General features: G+C 51.9%; 1 protein-coding gene and 1 pseudogene across 1 annotated transcript; both read left to right on the forward strand.

Moving 5' to 3' along the window:
* Nucleotides 1-2,476: 2,476 nt before the first annotated feature.
* LOC136475198 (heavy metal-associated isoprenylated plant protein 3-like) lies at nt 2,477-5,074 on the forward strand. The gene is made up of 5 exons (XM_066472750.1): nt 2,477-2,735; nt 2,861-3,191; nt 3,350-3,732; nt 4,141-4,237; nt 4,356-5,074. Exons 1-5 carry the CDS (start codon nt 2,727-2,729, stop codon nt 4,691-4,693), a joined length of 1,158 nt encoding a protein of 385 aa, XP_066328847.1. The 5' UTR covers nt 2,477-2,726; the 3' UTR covers nt 4,694-5,074.
* Nucleotides 5,075-17,366: 12,292 nt separating this feature from the next.
* On the forward strand, nt 17,367-19,008 carry LOC136470736 (zinc finger BED domain-containing protein RICESLEEPER 2-like; annotated as a pseudogene).
* The last annotated feature ends 718 nt before the right edge of the window (nt 19,009-19,726 follow it).

The raw sequence follows: 19,726 nt of genomic DNA on the forward strand, positions 1-19,726 counted from the left end.
AGGAGGTGAGGCCGGAAGGTGACGAGCTCGCGCACCGTGTGCTCCGTCTCGCTCCGCCGAGCCGGGCCGCCAAGAAACGAACCCCCTGGTCGTTTCCTGGGAGCCAGGCTGCAGGCTGCTTTGAGCAGCGTGCGAGCCAGGCCAGGGAGCGGGCCACGGACGGCAAACACGGGCCGCTGCAGCTGGGGAGCGCGAGCCACCGTCCGGGCCAGGGTCGCAAACGCGCCCTGAGCCTTGCCACCCGAGCTATCGCTCGGTTCTCCTGATTCTCTGAACTTGTATGCGTCTCCGATCGTCCTCTCTTTGCCATTGCCCATTGATCGGTCCGGTCGTCGAAACGAAGCGATGCTGGTCTGGTGTTGCCGTGCAGGTAACCTGTACCTGTACTAGTACATCCTCCAGCTCCAGTGCAGTGCCTGCTATTGCTGCTAGCTGATAAAGCTGGTGGCCCCTGTGAAGAGGCAGAGCAAAAGTTTTGTTTGCATCCGTATCCGTCCGCGGGCACGGAGTGGAGTACTCTACTCGTAGTGAGAGTGCGAGCGAAGCCAAGGAGCTGACAAGTGCGGTGCGGCTGCCGGCGGGCGTCTGCAAAGCGCTCTGCCTGCCTGCCATTGACCGGCCTTGGACTCGGTCGTGGTGTGGTGAACTGGTGGTCGTTGGGAACGGACTCAGAGAGCAAGCACACACGCTGCCATGCCGCCGTGCACCAGGCCACTTCTCTGGCCTCCCTGCATGCACTCCGGGCTCTGCAAAAGGCTCAACTCAACCGAAACAAATAAAGGCAGGCTCTCCTCGCTTTTCTTCTTCGTCTCCGTCGTTCTGGCTGGCGCACACGCCGTGCCATGGCCATGGCCATGCAACGCAAATACAGTGCCGGCGGTGGTGGGCGACCGTTCGAAGGAGACACTCGACTGCGGCGCCCCTCCCCTCCCGATCGAGCGCGGCGCGCCTCTCCCTCCCCTCCCGATGGAGCACAGCGCCCATCCCTCTCCTCAACTCCCTCCGGCGGTGGTGGGCGCGCGGCCCCGGCGGCGCGGACGGAGGCGGCGAGGACGTGCGAGCGCCCCTCCCCCTCCTCTCTTCCCTCCGTCGGTGGTGGGTGCGCGGCCCCGTCGGCGAGGACGCGCGTCTCGGTGGTGGCGCGGAGAGGAGCAGGCGGCGCATCTCCAACGAGCTCGCAATCGCGACGAGATCCGGATCCGACGGCTTGGTGAGATCCGGCACGAGGAGGTGGAGGCCGACGAGATCCACGCGCGAGGAGGCTTCTGGTGCTCCCCGACGGCGTATCCAGGGGCGGGCGCGCTCACCGGTGGAGGATCCAAGGCGTGGCCGTACTTCGGCGGCGGATTGAGGTGGTGGCATCCCCCGGCGGCGGATCTAGGGCGTGCCCTGTCCTCCGGCGACGGATCGAGGGCGGGCGCGACCGGATACAGGGACGACGACGGCGACGACGCGCAGATCGAGCTAGCGGCGGCGGCAGCGCGTGGATGGGCTCGGCGGGCCTGTCTGCGGGTTTTTCTTTTTCTTTTTCGTGTTTGATTTGCGGAGGCGAACAAAGCAACCGCCTCCGTATGTCACGGGTTAACTGTGACCTTTATTGGAGGTGGTTATAATGCCTGCCTCTAGAAATAAAAACGCTCTCCTCCGTATTTCTGAAGGGGTGCCAGCCACTCTCCTCCATTCCATTCCGCTCTAATCTAGCGGCCGTCCGGTCCTTGAACTCTGCTCTCGTTGCTTTTGTGTAATTTCTTCGTTGCTTTGGTACCCAATTTCGGACTTCTCGGGCGTGTGGGAAAAAAATACTGGTAGTTACAAGCAAGAGACGATAAATAACTAGTTTAAGCCGTAAAACAAGACGACAAAGCTTCATGGATTGAAGTGAAAATTGCTTCTCGTTGCATAACGAGAGCTCACACTATAATCCGACGAAGCCATGGCCTCCTCGCCTGCACCAGGGAATTCTAACTGCCAACAACGACCTACTACTACTAGTACAAAGCAAGGGACGGCGGCACCGTGTCTGCACCAAGTTTTAAAGAACGAGTGGACGGAGGTGAATTTCACGACGTTTTTCTGTTACCGATCCATCGAGTTGCACGGTGAGAGAATCGCGGCCAAGCCTGCCTGTGCTCACACAGTCACACATGCATGCACTACTAGTGGACGGCTAACTAATTAGATGCATGTTGGGCTCCTTAATTAGCTGCATCATATCCAACCATCGCAAAAGGAAAACGGAACATTATCAACGAACAAATTTGAATGAAATCTGAAAAATAAAAGAAGAAAGAAGGGAAAACGGCGGACCCCACAGCACAGGAGTACGTCTGTACGTGCGAGCCACGGCCGAGTCCCTGCCGGTGGGCCCAGCAGCGCCAGGCGAGGTCCGCGAGGACGAGGCGGGGCGGGTGCGCAGACGTCCAACTCCTGCAGTCCAGACTCCAGAGCGCGAGTGAGCCAGGCAAAGCTTCTTTTTGCCAGGGCCAGGCGACGTCGCCCACCCCGGGCGCCGCCTTCCGGCTCCGGTGCTCTCTCTTCGCCCCACTCGCCTAAAACCCCACGCGCTCGCTCGCAATCGCTCGCGTCGCGCCGTCCCTTCCCTTACCTTCCCTCGCGCAGCAACACAAGGCAGCCAGGGAAAGCAAGGCGGCGCCTTGCTCCTTGGACGAGGTGACGCGAGCACTTCGGCCAGGGAGGACCACGCGACCAGCCAGCCACGCGCCGCCATGGGCAAGGTCAGCCGCGCCGCCTACCGTGCCCTCAGTTGCCTGTCTTTTAATCTCTGTTTTTGTTCTTGACCCCATGGCGCCCGCCCGGCCTGTGTATGGTGTAATGGACTAACGGTGTTGATTGATCGCAGAAGAAGCGCGGCGGCAGCAGCGGCGGTGGAGGGGGTGGTGGCGGCGGCAACGGCGGCGGAGGGCAGCAGCAGAAGCCGGCGGATGATGGCGAGGAGCAGGCCCCCGCCGCGCCCAACGCCGGCGACGCGTCCCCGGCGGAGGGCAACAAGGACAAGGAGCACGAGAAGGGGAAGGACAGTGACAAGGAGAAGGACCAGCAGGAGAAGGGGGCGAAGGGGAAGGACAAGGACGGGAAGAAGCAGCCGCCCATGGTGACCGCGGTGCTCAAGGTGGACATGCACTGCGACGGCTGCGCCAAGCGCATCCACGGCTCCGTCCACCGCTACCCAGGTAAGAAACGCAACGCCATTACGCAAGCCGCGACCTTTCCTGTCTGTCTTGTCGCCGGCGCCACGCCATCTTGTGATGTGATGTCCGCCACCAGGCAGGAGGCTCTGGTACGTGGTGGAACGGAACGTACGCTAACTGATCGCCGATTGGCATTGCAGGCGTGGAGGGCGTGGCGATGGAGGTGGAGAAGGGGAGCATGACGGTGGTGGGCCGGTTCGACGCCAAGAAGCTGCGCGACCGCGTCGCCGACAAGACCCGGAAGCACGTCGACCTCGTCGGCGGCGGCAGCGGCAACAACAAGGGAGGAGGAGGCGCCGGCGGCGGCGGGAACGGCAAGCAGGGAGGAGAAAGCGGCGGCGGCAACCAGCACAAGGGCGCCACCGAAGTGGACGGCAAGCAGGCGGACAAGGGCGGCGAGCAGGAAGGCAAGGAGAATACCAAGGCCGATCGCCAGCAGGAGGTGAAGGGGAAGGATGACAAGCAGGGCGGCGGTGGAGGGAAGGGGAAGGGCGGCGGCAAAGACAACAAGAAACCCGTCGTGGTGCGTTCTACTTATACACTCCCCATCTTAATCGTTCCACTCCCTGCACGAATTCTGTTCTTTTCCTCGTTGATCGTTCGCATGATTCGGTCGGCATGCCAAATTTGCGCCTAAACGAAATTTGCGCCTAGCTGCCACATGTTTTTTTCCCCGTTGCTGTTCTTTGATTCCTCCAGCTGCTGTTACTGTTAGTAGTACCTGTACTGTACCATATGCATGAGAAAGTTGAGAACGGCGCAGATGCTGTGCTGCTCGTTATTCCTTCATATTGTTTGTCTCGTTCTTGGTTCAGTATTACTAGTAGCAGCACCAGCATTGTTGTTGCTGAGGCGGGCCAATCGAGGGAGGGAAAAGGATTTGCTCTGAAATCTGAATCTGATGGAATTTGGTTGTGCCATGACAATGCAGCCGGTGGTTGCGACGGTGGTGCTCAAGATCGGCTCCACGGGGCTTCACTGCGACGGCTGCATGAACCGCATCCGCAGCAAACTCTTCAAGATCAAAGGTACACACTTGCACTTGTGATGGAGGGGACTGAAGGAATTTGGCTCCGCTCACTACGCATGCATGATTTAATTTGCCAACCGTGTCTGCACTTGATGTATGGATCATGGACGGTGCAGGGGTGGAGCAGGTGCGCATGGACATGGGCAAGAATCAGGTGACGGTGACGGGGACCATGGACGCCAAGGCGCTGCCGGAGAAGCTGCGCAAGAAGCTGCGGCGCCCCGTGGACGTGGTGGCGCCTGGCAAGGACAAGGACGGCAAGGAGAAGGACGGGAAGGAGGGCGCCGGCAAGGACGGGAAGGACGGCGGCGGCAAGGACGGGAAGGACGCGGCGACCAAGGCCCTGAAGGCGGAGCTGGAGGCGTGGAAGGCCGCCTTCTACGACCAGCAGTCGCTGATCAACGCTGAGTTCATGCTCAGCGACGAGAACCCCAACGCCTGCGCCGTCATGTGATCGTGATCGTGATGTGATGCCAGCCAACGTTCGTTCGTGTGTGTTGCCGGTGGGCGTGTGTTCGATGGAACTTCCATGGATTTGCTTAGCTGTGTGGGTTACAGTAGCTAGGATCTGAGAAGAGACAGTGCCGGGGTGTTCAGTGTTCGCTCACTGTCATTGACAGCCACAGTGATCGAGCCACAAGATGGGGAACACGCGACCAGAGATAGAAGTAGAACTGGGAGTAGTAGTTACACTACACAGTCAAGACAGATATGCAGAGTGCAAGTTTCTGGGAACTGCCGCTGCAATGCAGTAGTAGCAGTGCACAACAGCATAGTAACAAATTTGAGATTTTGGTAATGTTTATCACACTGAATGGTAATGTTTATCAGATTGCAATTACTGATGCTTCCCAGCTTCACCCTCAGGCAAAGGTGATTGATTGGGTGCCTGAAGATGCCCAAGGCATTTGTTTTTTTTTCTTCAGGATGCGTTGGGAGAAGACTGCTTGGAACATCGAGAGACTGCTCTAGCATTTCCCTTGATAAACTCTGTTCCTGAAACCCCAACAGAAGTTGTCACGAACCATTGTATATGTCAATATGTGTTACTTGCCATTCATCAATCTGAGTATTTGCTGAAAATATAAAGTAGGGGTGTTAGGCCAAGTTTTGAAAGGAAACAAAGGATTAATCTCTGTTTTCCTGGAGCAGCTGCTAACCTAGTTTTGTCTTCAATTCGCTGCAAGGATTACGATTAATCAGGCACTTGTGCCAACTGATCTTATAACTTGTGGGAATGAGATGCAGAACAGAGAAAGGCTGGTGAAAGAGCTATAAGCTCTGGGATGTGGACGTTTTGAGATGCTCTTTTAGAAGAACAGGAACAGTAGATGAGTCTATGCGGCAGACGACCCGAAAGCCTCCTACGCGAGACTCGTTTTGAGTCTATGCATCTTGCATCTGTACTGTTTGTTTCAGCATCTCCTCTTAATGAAACACACGTCAACGGACGTGTTCTCGAAAAAGTCTATGCGGCCGATGTGGATGGAAATAGTTCAGCTAGCCTCAACCATTAAATTTTCAGCTGAAGAGGACACTATGATTTGGCAATTTACTTCTAATGGAATGTACTCGTCTCAATCTTTATATAGGAGTATTAACTTCAGGGGTATAATTCCAGTTTACAGGTTAGATTTATGGCCGTTGAGATCCCTCCTATAGTTCATTTCTTTCTTTGGTTTGCTTTCAAAATAAAGTTTTGACTAGAGATAACTTCGCTAAAAGAAGAAAGATAGATGATGTTTCTTGTCTCTTTTGTTCTTGGAGAAACCACCCATCACCTGTTTTGCGAGTGTAGTAGCCAAACAGATGTGGGTTTGTATTTCTCAGGCGGTGGCTACTGTTTGTGGTTCTGATTATGTTTCTGTTGGTAAATTTATGGCTTAGTAGTTTCGCAAAAAAAAAAAAAAAATTATGGCTTAGTAAAAATAAGTTGTTTAGTAACAAATATGCTTATTTGTGCTGCCCTTTGGGGTATTTGGAAACTAATGAATATATTATGCTTCCAGAATGTGGCTTGGAGGGATATGGCGAGGTGCTTTCAGAATGTACAGTAGCTTAGAGAAACCACCCATCACCTGTGTCTGTGTGGGCCGGTTGTCACAGAGCTGCTGAGTTGCAGTAGTGTGTGTGCAGATGCAGCATTGCAAAAAAACTTGCAACTTTCTCTGGTGCACGTGAGTTTGCACAGTGAGGACTAGGACTGAGGAGGCGTTGGGATTGGGCCATCCATTGGAAAGAAAGAAGGCAAAGGAAAGGAGCCGCTCTTTTGGTTTTGGGCAGGCACAGGGGGCAGGAGCAGGAGCAGGCCAGAGCCGCTGCTGGGCTGAAGGCTGAAGGCTGGGGGGAAGCAAACAAAACTACAAAAGAGAGAGGCGCAGCGCAGGCAGAGATGCTGCTGCTGCGTTGCATCGCATGCTGCTCCAGGGATCCGATCCGTATCGTCATCAGCAGCAGCAGGCCAGTGGAACTGTCACTGTGGTCTGTGGAAGAAGGCTGGCATTGGCATGCCAAGACGACTAGAGACGAGAGACTGCTTTCTCGCCGCAGCGCAGCGAAACCCCATACGGCCGTGTCCCTTTGTTTGGATGGATGGAGTGGCTATTATTTTGGTTGGTTCTTCTCCACCAAAAGGCCAGTCAAGACTTTGAGAATCTTTCATACCAACTCTTGCATGTCAAGAACGAGTCGTAGAATGGCACGCTCCCCCGCTCCTCCGCCCCTGCCTCCGCCCCTGCCCCCGCCCCCCCACCCCCATACGCCGCTCCCCAGCCCAGATCCGCCGCCGCCGGCCACGGCCCTCGGTCCCCGCGCGCGTCTGCGGGCTCCCCATCCCGCGCTCGTCCTCCCCATCCCTCTCGCAAGGCGTGCGGTGGCCCCCAGCCCCAGATCTGCCCACCCCATGCGTCGCCTCTCCGCCGCCCACCCCCCAAATCGGCCGACGTGGAGCTCCGCGCGCCCGCTGCTGCGCCTTCGGGCTCCCCACCCCGCACCCGTCCTCCCCAGCCCGCACGCATGGCGTGCGATTGCACCCCGCCGCAGATCGAGATCGTCCCCCACCGCTCGCCACCCCATGCCTCGCCCACCCGCCGCACAGCCCCCAGTTTGGCCGCCGTGGATCTCCGCGCGCCCGCTGTTATTCCCGCCGCCGCTCACGGCTCGGCCCCTGTTCCCGGACTCCGCCTCGATGCAATCAATGCTGCTTCCGCTACTGCCGCCGGGGGATTTGACATGGCACGGAGCACGTCGGGCAAGCGCGTCAAGTTCACCTCCCCCCTCTGCATCTCCCCGGTGAGAGGCTACTACTCCAACGCCGCTACGCCAACCAAATCCTGCCTCAGATCCGCTGCAGTGAGGAGTACCGCTGGCGCCCATGCCACCGGGCATTCAACTCCCCACCTTCAGTCCGCGGCATCCGGCTTTGATGGAGGTTTTCCTTCCCGGGGGGGAGGGCTCGGGGCTGTCACCGGCACATGGCGGTTGGCCGGGGAGGCGCATTCACGCGCACGTCTGGTGTCAGAAGAGGAAGATGGCTGGTCAATGGTACGCCCGAGACGCTGGTGGCGTCTCCCGGAGTTCAAAAGCACGGTGCATTCAACTCCCTCAACCACCCAGGTCAAATCGACGCACCACCGCCACAGCGTTGATCTGCAGCGGCGTATGCGAGGTAAATGCTTCCGTTGTCTCTCCCCTGGGCACGCTGCGGCGGACTGCAGGGACCCGGTACGGTGTTTCACTTGTGGCCGCTGGGGACATAAAAGCTATCTGTGCAGAGGCGGTCCATCGTCCTCCAGGAAGCAGGTTTCGTCCTCCAGGAAGCAAGCTCCCACGCCGAACACTGCTCCTCCACCACTCGACACCACCAACTTCCCTCCTCTGGTTGCGGCTGCGATGGCCAGGCCCGGGGACCCCGCCGTCCGTTTGCTGGACACCTGCGCCGTGGCTTTCTCCGTCGACAACATGGACCAGGAGCTCGACTGCCTTTCCATGCATGGCATGGTGGCCTGGCTGGGGGGGAACCGGCCGGTAGTGGAGCCGGAGGTCATCAAGAGGGCCATCTGCAACCAGTTCCCTGTTCGTCCGGAGGATGTCACCGTCGTCAGGCACGCCCCAGAAGACTTCTTCGTCGATTTCAAGCACCGGCACCACCACGACGAGGCTGTGGCGCAGGGGTCCTTCCCCTATCGCAACCTCGACATCCACACAAGGCCGTGGCAGCTGGTCATGCACGGCGACATCTGCGAGCTCAAGTACCGTGTTCGCCTGTGCCTGGAGGGCATCCCCCTTCACGCCTGGAATGAGAGCATCGCAAAGAGGGCTGTCGCCAGGGCCTGTGACCTCGACTACGTCGAGAAGGCGTCACTGGACCGCGCCGACACCAGGGTGCTCTGTGTCTGGGCCTGGACACACAATCCGTTCGACATTCCGAAGGTAACCTGGCTAACATTGTCCTGCAGGAAGGTAGAGCTCCACAGCTCGCAGCCCGCATGTGGCCGCCGGGGGCTCACCTTCAGGGTGCTAGTGCACCTTGATCTAGTGGAGGACCCTCCGGGTAGAGATGGACGGGCTGCCGCTCCCCGCGTTTACACGTGGGACTACGGGGTCGTCGATGGAGAAAGGATGCCGCGCGACCGACACGACCCTCCACCAGCTGACATCCACGGCAGCCGTCACGACGATGACGACCGTCATGGACGTCGAGAGCGCCAGGGCGACAACTGGTACTCGTGACTCACCCGCAGCCTGTCGCGGGCGCCCAAGGATCGCTAGCGGGAGTGGTCGGCGTCGAGGCACGGCGGCCATCGGCACCGGAGCCCCGAACACGGGGGTCGTCGTCGCCCTCTACACGGCGTCGACGTCGCTGCTCGCCATTTGGCTCCAAGCGACACTGCTGGCCATGGCGCACGCCTTTTTGCCCCAAGCGACGCTGCTGGTCATGATGCAAGCACAGGGGCTCCGCAGCTGCTCACCAAGCCCGCTGAACCCCGCCGCCCGGGGGAGGTTCAGCGTAGAACCAGGGGGCGCAGCAGGGAATGGACAACACACTGGAGGCCGCACAGGCACGCGCGCTCGGAGCCAAGGAACGCTACGCCGCGCTCCAAATCACCGTCACCGCGCCTTCGCTACAAGCCGCCGGACTTCAACGATGCAAACGGCGGCAACAATCATCCATCACCAAGCCCCCCCAAGGTTCGTGCTAGTCAGAGTCCATACAATGATCAGCCTCTTACTCCTCCGCTCCCTGCTTCCCCTTCCTAGAAGCCGAACTCCGTACCTGAGGAAGCAACGCGGTGCAAGACCGTTCCACTGAGCGTCTCATCTTCGGAGCCGCTGATGCCTACTGTGATTCTTTCTTGCCGGAATGAACTATAGGCCCCCCGTCAGCGACCACGACAACGCGAAAAAGCAGCGATCTCACAACCTCGCTGCTGAACGTCGCTTCTGTGCGGGATGAGTCTACTACAGGCGGCCTGCTGTCCCCACCCCACAGCGCAAACAGGTGCAACCTACGCAACCAGCGGGACGCACCCAGGTGCTGCGGTTCCGCCCCGGGCTCGTCTACTCCAGACGCTGCGCCCACGAAACGGTCACCAACTGCCCGCGCCGTCGTCGCGCGGCAGATGGACTCCAGCAGCATCAACCAGGCCACACCAGCGTCTGTCACACCGGCACTCTGGAGGTACAGGAGGTCGCTGGCCAGAACACAACGACCGCCGCAGCGGGGGTGTCGCAGTTCCTAGAGGGGATCTCACTACCTTTGCCTCAACCCATCTTGTAGGGTCCAGTGCGCCAGCCCAGCCCTCCACAGCGACGCAAGAGGGGAATGGTCCCGGCACGCAGGAGCGTGCGCATTGCGGCCAAGAACTGGTCGAGGGGGGACACTTAGGCGAAGGCCAGGCAGGTCCTAACGAAAAAGCTTGGCATCCTCAACGTCCAAGGTCTCAGCCATGACAAGGCGTTGCTGCGCTACTTCAACCTGTTCAAGGGGCTGCTCACCGATGACGCCACCAAGGCGCTAATGGCCTTGTGTGGCCTCAACACGGCGACACCGCTCACCGCCATGATCACCTAAATAGCTGCTGAAGCTCAGGGGTAGATCTTTTGGATTATGTTAGTAATCTTTCAATGCTACGGATGCTCGTGGAGCTCCACATCTTTTGTGACTGTCCAGCAATGGTGCTTGGACGGGGCGACAGCCAGAGGCCTACAGTCGTCTCCCCAACACAATGCTTGCACCCTTCACCTCGTAGTTAGCTGTAGCATCAACTCTGAGACCAGCAATCTTTTGCTTTCTAGCGCTCTACCGATAGCCAATGGCTTTCAGATGTACCGACAACGCCAAGTTGCAGCTCTAAAGAACGCATGCCTCAGTGTCATTATCTTGCTGATTATTGCCTGTATCACACCCAAAGAGGGCGTCCTGCTTGCCTCCCTCCTCAGTTCATTATTAAAAAGGGCCCATTTGGTTTTTTATGGCATAGTTGAATTGCCAGATACTGAACTGGAACGTCAGGGGCTTGAATGACGGAGCGCGACAAGACTCCGTATATGAGTTAGTGAGAACCACAACTACCACCATCGTATGTCTACAAGAAACAAAGATGCAAGTGATGGATCATAGTGTGGTGCGCCGAACAGTCAGAACGAAATTTGTAAACTCCTATACTGTGCTACCAGCGGACCATACGCGAGGAGGCGTCTTCCTTGCGGTGAATGAAGACTACTTCGACCTCTCCGACATTCTACTTCCCTCGAACACCATAACCGCGCAGATCATTATGAGGGCCGATGGAACAAGATGGTAGATTACGGTGGTATACGGCCCACAGGGAGAGGCAACCAAACTTTAGTTCCTCCAAGAATTGAAGAACATTCCCCCACCGGACCACAATAGATGGCTCATCCTAGGAGATTTCAATCTCATCTACCAGGCGGAAGACAAGAACAACTCCAACCTGAACCAGCGCCTCATGGGGGCATTTAGAGCGGCGATCAATCATTTGAGGCTCAAAGAAATAAAGCTAAATGGACACCGCTTCACTTGGAGCAATCAACAAGAAAACCCAACACTCACTAGAATTGACAGACTACTATGCACCCCCGAATGGGACCTGCTCTTCCCCACGTGTTTCTTACACTCCCTCCCATCGCTCATGTCAGACCATACCCCGCTGCTACTTCAGGGAGAGCTTAACCACCATCAGAGCATGTCCTTCCGCTTCGAGAATTACTGGACAAAGATGGAAGGCTTTCATGATCTTGTCCATAATTCTTGGAATAGGACGGTCACCTCGGCTATTCCTATGAAGCGATTGCACATCAAAATGGCGCATGTGGCAAAAGCGCTCAAGCGCTGGAAGAAAGACAAGATAGGGGATACAAGGATACAGCTCGCCATAGTAAAAGAAGTATTGTTACAATTAGAAGCAGCCCAAGAGCATAGGTTGCTCACTGCCATGGAGCTTCACCTATGTCGCCGCCTCAAATCCCGTAGCATTGGCCTCGCTACTATTGAAAAATCAAGAATCAGACAGAGATCGAGGCTAACTTACATCCGATGTGGAGATGCTAACACTAAATTTTTCCACAGTAGAGCCAATGCACGACGGAGAAAGAACTACATACATTGTCTACATACGGATGGGGGAATCGTGGTGGCGCAGCAAGATAAAGAAAAGGTGATACAAGATTATTTTACAAACCACATCGGCTCCGCGGTCCCGAGAGTTGCCACCATAAACTGGCAATCCCTTGGCTACAATCAACATGATCTCTCTGACCTGGAGGTGCCTTTCTCCCAGGAAGAGATAAAAAACACTATATATTCAATGCCTTCTGACAAAGCGTCAGGACCAGATGGCTTCACGGGTGCCTTCTTCAAAGCTTGCTGGGAAACCATTAAAGAAGATGTGATGGCGGCAATGAACAGTTTATTCAATTTGAATGCCCAGGGCTTCGAATGGCTAAACTCGGCATCCATTATCCTTCTACCCAAAAAACCCGATGCAACAAGAGTTACTGATTTTAGACCCATCAGCTTAGTCCATGGCATTGCAAAGATCTTCTCCAAAGTGTTAGCTAACAGGCTTGCCCCTCGACTCAACTCCCTTGTTTCCAACTGCCAGAGCGCTTTTATAAAAAACAGAAGCATCCATGATAATTTTCTGTACGTCCAGGGCGCGGTAAAAAGACTACACAAGCATAAGCTTCCGGCTTTGTTCATGAAACTAGACATCCACAAAGCCTTTGATATGGTGCATTGGGGGTACTTGATCGAGACTCTTCAGGCTCTGGGCTTTGGACAGCGATGGCGTGAGTGGATCTCCATCCTCCTACGTACATCCACTTCGACACCCATCCTGAACGGGCGACTGGGGGCCACTTTTAGCCATGCCAGAGGCGTCCGCCAAGGGGATCCGCTTTCCCCATGCTATTCATCCTAGCCATGGACCCGCTTCAACGGTTGCTTGACCTGGCAACCCAACAAGGGATACTCACCCCATTACCAATCACGGCGGCAAAATGGAGAACCTCAATGTATGCAGACGATGCGGCCATTTTCGTCAACCCCACAAAAGACGATGTGGACGCCGTCAAAATCATCCTGCAGGCTTTTGGCACATTCTCGGGACTTCATATTAACCTACAAAAGAGCTCAGTACATCCAATCGGTTGTGCAAACGTTGACCTAGACCAAGTCCTGGCACCTTTCACCGGTACTAGAGGGGGCTTCCCATGCAAATACTTGGGCCTTCAACTACACATTAGAACACTACAAAGGATCCACGTGCAACCTCATAGACCGTATTGGGCACAGGTTACCCAAATGGAAAGGAAGATTGCTAAACAGAGCGGGACGCCTCACTCTTGTAACCTCTGTCCTCTCCTCCATGCCAACATACCACCTAATAGTGTTTCCTCTAGCCGCTTGGGCTAAGAAAAAGATAGACAAAATCAGGAGATCTTTCTTGTGAAAGGAGGACGAGAATGCAAATGGCGGCCACTGTCTAGTTAACTGGCAAATGGTTACCAGGTCGAAAGACATGGGTGGGTTAGGCGTCCCTGACCTCGAAAGATTTGAGCGAGCCCTCCGGTTGCGATGGCTATGGCAAGAATAGGTGGACGAGTCCAAATATTGGAGCGGCTCGGAGCTTCCATGTTCTGATGATGACCGTCTCCTCTTCAACTCCTCAATCATTATATCTTTGGGGGATGGTGCAAAGACAAAGTTTTGGCACCACGGTTGGCTCGATGGTCAAGCTCCTAAGTACCTAGCCCCCAACTTGTTCCGCCTGCTCCCAAGGACAAAACGAACGGTGTAGCAAGAGCTCCGGAACAACAATTGGATGCATAAACTTGGAAGGAAAATCACCTCGGCCATCCACATAGAGGAGTTTGTGTCCCTCTGGATACGTATACAGGATGTGCACCTGCAACAGGGCGTCCAGGACACCATCACCTGGCATTGGACCAACGATGGGAATTACTCCACCCGATCGGCCTACAGAATACAATTCAGAGGTTCGCTCCTCCCCTTCGGTACGGACTTGATTTGGAAAGCGCATGTGGAGAACAGATGCAAGATCTTCGCATGGATCTTAGTACAAGACAAAATTCTAACGGCACAAAACCTACAAAAGAGAGGATGGCCACACCAACAACAGTGCGTGATGTGCAATGGACCCTTAGAGACAAGCCTCCACCTATGCCTTTGTTGCCTTTTTGCAAAGGCGGTTTGGGATCAAATCCTCACGTGGAAAAACTTCACTCAAATCCAACAACAGCAACATGCAAACCCCACCCATATCAAGTCATGGTGGGAAGACGCGGCAGCAAAAGTGCCAAGATCTGAGCGTGGGAGGCTTAACGGGGTAGCTATCTACACCTTCTAGAATATATGGAAAGAGAGAAATAGGAGAATTTTCGACAATATGAGTGAAACGGTGTCGCAGGTAGCCGCAAGGATAAAGGAAGACATCGAGCAAAGAAAGAGAGCATTCGATTACGTTTAGCTCACATGTTTAGGGGGGGAACCATAACCTCGTTTGCCTTTGCTTGTACATAAACTTTCTTACCCTATCTTAATTGAAAGGCAGAGCTCCTGCCAGTACGTTCAAAAAAAAAGTTACACTGCACTGCAACAGCGTAGTGCTGTGCTACACTGCTACTACGGTGTACGTACGGTGCATTATGCTCTGAACTCTGACAGGACAAATACAGTGATCACTTCATCAGCTGCACTTGTTTTCTTGGGCTGCTGCCTACTGTCAGAATACTACTACTAATACATGGAAATGCAGCAAGCTTCTTCTTTTTGCTGCTATGGAATCAATCAAAGTTTACATTGCAGTACTACTATACTTAGAGTCGAGAGCTTTTGTTTTGTGCACCAGCCAAAACATGCCGGCCGGCCCACTGAAAGCGAGACATCAAACTCATCTATAAAATGGGCACACCTCTGCTGATGCCTGCCTGAGGTGCTGCTGGCCCTGAAAGGCTGAAACATGCATGCAGCTTCCCTTTCGCTCTTTGGGAGTTGGGGCTCGTCACAAGTTCAGAACGGTTGCAGCATAAGAGCACTTGGTTGATGCTGTTGTTCTCAATATAATACAAACATTCTGCACTGCATAATAATCTAACCCTGTTCTCAGCAAAACATATATAGCTATGTTTCAAAGTAGTTCAGATATATATGATATGTGATGGTTTATTTGTTGTAAATTTCTAGCAACTAGAGATGATATACAATAGGGTTGTTGGCTTGTGCTTGACGATTAAGTTGTAAAACCAAGGGCAATCTGTTATATGTATATTAGACAACACGTAACAATGGCAGCCAAGGGCTATATGTCCAGGTTACCATCCGAGTCAACCGTCTAACTTTCACTGAACTTACAGAAAATAATACCATAATTTATGACTTCAAATAGTTTGACCATGAAAATATAATACACATGATCAATATAATTTAATATGACAAATATGAATGTTTTTAGACAAAATTTGGTCAAACTCATAAGAGATTGACTGAAAACTATTCTGGAATTGTATTTTTTTTTCTACGACGGAGGCGGTACTAGCGTACGTGCTTCAGTGCATCTTGTCTGCTGAGCACATAATTAATAACCAAATTTATGTTGTTGAAAAATAAAATGAAGGGGGGAATTGGGCCCTTGCGGCTTGTTTTTAGCTGTGCATGTGCTGGGTTGGTTGGACTTGGACAGGCCGCTTTTGTTCCTCGGTTGTTTGTACATTTTGGCCTGTTGGGGTTTCGTGTATAGTTTTATTTTTCCAAAGCACTAGGATTTCATCAACAAGCTAATTTACAAAAACAGACCCCACTTGATAATGTTAACATGGCGGTCTGAAATATTTTATTCAGTCAGAACTAGATTCAGTTAATGCAACATGGAAGCATTGTCCATATTCTGAATGCATGGATGTTGCACTAAGTTTCCTTGCATGCTAATTTGTGATCTAGTGTTGTATCCTGATGACTTAAGGCAGCGAGACGAATCTTACTTGACCAATGGGTCTATGTCCAAGGAAGATATTGAGTTCCTGCTGTTTGTCATTAATATATTCCATTGAAGGGATTACTCAAATCTGTTAAACATTCATGGACCATGCCACTCCATAAATAACTCCAAGCTAAGTTTCAGCAGTGCATACATAAATATTCATGGGCCAACCACCAGTCAAGACTGAATTTTACAACCTAATATGAATACAGTCACATTGCACTAAAATCAGGATAACCACCCTCAAAGCCAGAGATGGGATGCAATATTTCAGGTGCACAAAAAAGCAATAAGTAGATCTCTTCCTCTTCTTTGCCCCCTTGCTTCGGCGCTCATCAGCATCTTCGCCATATAGGCCACCTACAAAAATGCAAAAAAAAAGGATGAAATAAGCACTGAGTATTAGTTAGTACTAATAAACTAATCAAAACATAATTTTCCCAACCTCGTATCTAATAGCATGTTCATAAATAACTACTAACCATTAATTTTTCATGTGCTAACATTGTCCTATGGAAGTCACCCAATGTCTTTTCAAACTAGCAAATCTTCTAAATCCATCTGTTATTAACAAAGTTGGAATTATTTCATGTACTCACAAAAAAAAGACATAGGTACAATGGAGACATGAATAAATCACAGTACTTTACAAACTATATTAACATCAACAAGTTCATGTAATTAAGAATTCGTAGTAGTTGAGTAACTAACAAGGTAGTAGTTGAGTAACTAACAAGATAACTGATGCATCTTGCATAAAAGGGATTCCATGAAGGTTACAGATGAGTCAGAGCTAACGGATAGAATGTCAAATTGGAAATATGAAATGTTGAGTAGGAGATATAGTACGGTACAATTGACGGACTCATTTCTTAGTTCATTGGAGGATCAGACAATGCATGCATGCTCTGCTACCTCTACAACTAAAGCTAGATGGAAAACTCGAAGCTCGTTAGCTCGCTTGACTCGCGGCTGGCTCGGCTCGGCTCGTTAGGATAACGAGCGGAGCCGAGCCTAGATTTTAGCTCGTTAGTATAACGAACAGAGCCGAGCTAGCTCGCAAGCTGCTCGCGAGCTCAACGAGCTGCGTTTCAAGGAAAGGAAGTCTGCAGACCGCAGCCACCTGTCAGGCCGTCACCCGTATTGCTGCAGTCCACAGCCCACAGGCCCCCAGCCCATGCGCACATCGGCAGCGGCACATAGCAGAACAAAACCCTAAGCCTCCTCAGGGGCTCACACACAGCCTCCTGGCCGCCGCAAGCTCGCGACTGCAGCAGGGCTAGCATGCGACCGCGGCGACGACGGGGCGAGCGAGACGCCCGATGCCGCGACCGCGAGTTAGGCAGCCGCGACCAGCGCCTCTCCGTCCACGAGCAGGTCTGGTTCTGGCCCTTACTCGGTCACTCCTCTCTCCTTTTTCCTCTAGATCTTCCTCTGCCGATTGCCGAACTGCTACTGACCTGCTGACTGCTGTGCTCCAGGCCCTCAGCCGCGGCTATGGAGGGCGAGAATAGTGCATCGCCACGTCCTCTAAGTTTGGAGTCGAGGAGTAAGCTTTGTGGACGAGGAACTAGCACTCGGTCTTCATCGAATCCCACTCTGTCCATGGACGTGGTGGTATGTTATCTAATTTCCAAATACTAATTCGTACAGTACAGACTTGAATGTTGAATTTGCTTCTTTCATTGATTGGTCCGTAGTTATAGGAATCATTGCTATCCAGATTATTTAATTATTGCTATCTAGATAATGAATTTATCCCCAAAAATAAAGAATATCATACTTTATTTTTAATGCAATAGCAATGATTTAGCTACACATTAATACATGCATGTTTCTTTGTGCAGCCATTAGAGAAAGTTTCAGAAGATGAGGAGGACGATGATAACAACTTCAACCATAGGGATGATATGTCTGAAAGCCTACCTACAGTTGATGGTGGAAGTGGAAGCCAGAGGGGTGATGAGGTTGATGATGGCACATCAAAGGCTAAGAAGGCAAAGCTAGGAGGGAAAAAAGCTGGTGTTACATTGTCTCCCAAGTGCAAGATAGCAAGAGGCAAAAGGGCTAATTGCTGGAAATATTTTAAGGTTGTCAATGTCCCATCCAAGAAGGAGAGGGGTGTCATGGAGACAAAGGCAAAGTGTAAGTTCTGCCATAGGAGTTATGTGTACCATCCAGGTGGTGCTACAACAACTTTGAACCGGCACCTGGCTAATTGCACACAATATCAGAACAAGTTGGCAAAGGCTAAAGCTCAAGGTACACTAAACTTTGGTCTAGATGATGGCAATTCTCTTGTTGTTAATCCTACTGAATATGATCATGAGCACACTAGAGAATTGATTGCCAAGATGATAATTGCTCATGAGTATTCATTTAGGATGGTAGAGCATAAATGGTTTAATATCTTGATGAAATGGATGAATGGTAACTATGAATTTATTGGTAGGAAGTCTATAAAAAATGAATGCTTGAGGGTTTATGAATTTGAAAAAACCAACTCAAGAGGAGTCTAAAAGAGGCAAAATCAATAAGTTTAACCACTGATTTATCGGTGTCTAATCAAAACCTTCAGTACATGTGTTTGGTGGCACATTATATAGATGAGAATTGGGTTTTGCAATGCCATGTCTTAAACTTTATCGAGGTGGATCCTCCCCACACTGGTATTGTCATAGCTCAGGTTATTTTTGAGTGTATGGTAGAATGGAAAATAGAAGACAAGGTCACAACAATAACTCTTGATAATGCTACAAACAATGATACGGCTGTTACAAATTTGAAGGCAAAGCTTCTTGCTAGAAAGAATTCAATATTTGATCCTAATTACTTTCATATTCGTTGTGCTGCTCACATAGTTAATTTGGTTGTTAATGATGGCCTCCAACCAATAGATAATTTGATAACTTGCTTGAGGAACACAGTGAAATACTTTAAGAGGTCTCCATCTCGCATGTATAAGTTTGTGGAAGTATGCAACAATTATTCTGTCAAAGTGGGAAGAGGTTTAGCTTTGGATGTTAAAACAAGGTGGAATTCAACTTATAAAATGCTAGATACATGCCTTGACTATAAGGATGCATTTGGTTATTACAAAGAAGTAGACACCACCTATGTTTGGAAACCTTCAGATTCAGATTGGGTATTGTTTGGAAAAATTAGGCCAATATTAGGAACAATGGCAGAGGCCACTACTACATTTTCTGGGTCACTCTATCCAACTGCCAATTGTTTCTATCCTTAGTGAAAGTTAAGAGAGCATTGATAGGGGCGCAGCAATCTAGAGATAATTTGCATGGATGATAGTTGATGGATGAATATGTGATGGAGACATGGACGATGGACCTAATTTGTACTCTATTGCATGTGTATGCATATGATGCTTGCTGCTAGCATGTATGATGGATAAATATGTGGTGTATCATGTATGACTCATTGAAATATATGGTAGTCTTCATTTTACATTTTTTGTCCCTGGCTCACGAGCCAAACGAGCTAGCTCGAGCTTTTTCCCGAGCCGAGCCGAGCCGAGCTAGCTTTTTAGCTCGTTAGGTATAACGAGCTGAGCCAAGCCAGCTCGTTATCCTACCAAGCCAGATCAAGCTGAGCCGAGCCAGTTTGATATCCAGCTCTATCTACAACCCAAGAAATTAGCATAGTATACACCAAATACAAATACACCTGCATGAGCTTTAGCAATGCGCTAATTTCAAAATTGACTAGAGTTCTTATGAACCAGGGGACTAAGGTGCTAATTTCTATACAAATCGACCTCATGATTGCCATGGGAATTCTGTGGAGGTTTCCTGTGGAAAGGGACAAGAGAAGACCAATGGAGGTGTCGCAGGGTCCATACCACAGCAAGCATGTTGTTCGAGTCGGTGTCAGAGCACGAGGTCTCTGGTGGCTTGGGTGGACTCAGGAACACAAGAATCACGCAGAGAAGATGCAATGATTTATCC

This window comes from Miscanthus floridulus, chromosome 8 (assembly GCF_019320115.1).
Source record: "Miscanthus floridulus cultivar M001 chromosome 8, ASM1932011v1, whole genome shotgun sequence".
Lineage (NCBI taxonomy): Eukaryota > Viridiplantae > Streptophyta > Magnoliopsida > Poales > Poaceae > Miscanthus > Miscanthus floridulus.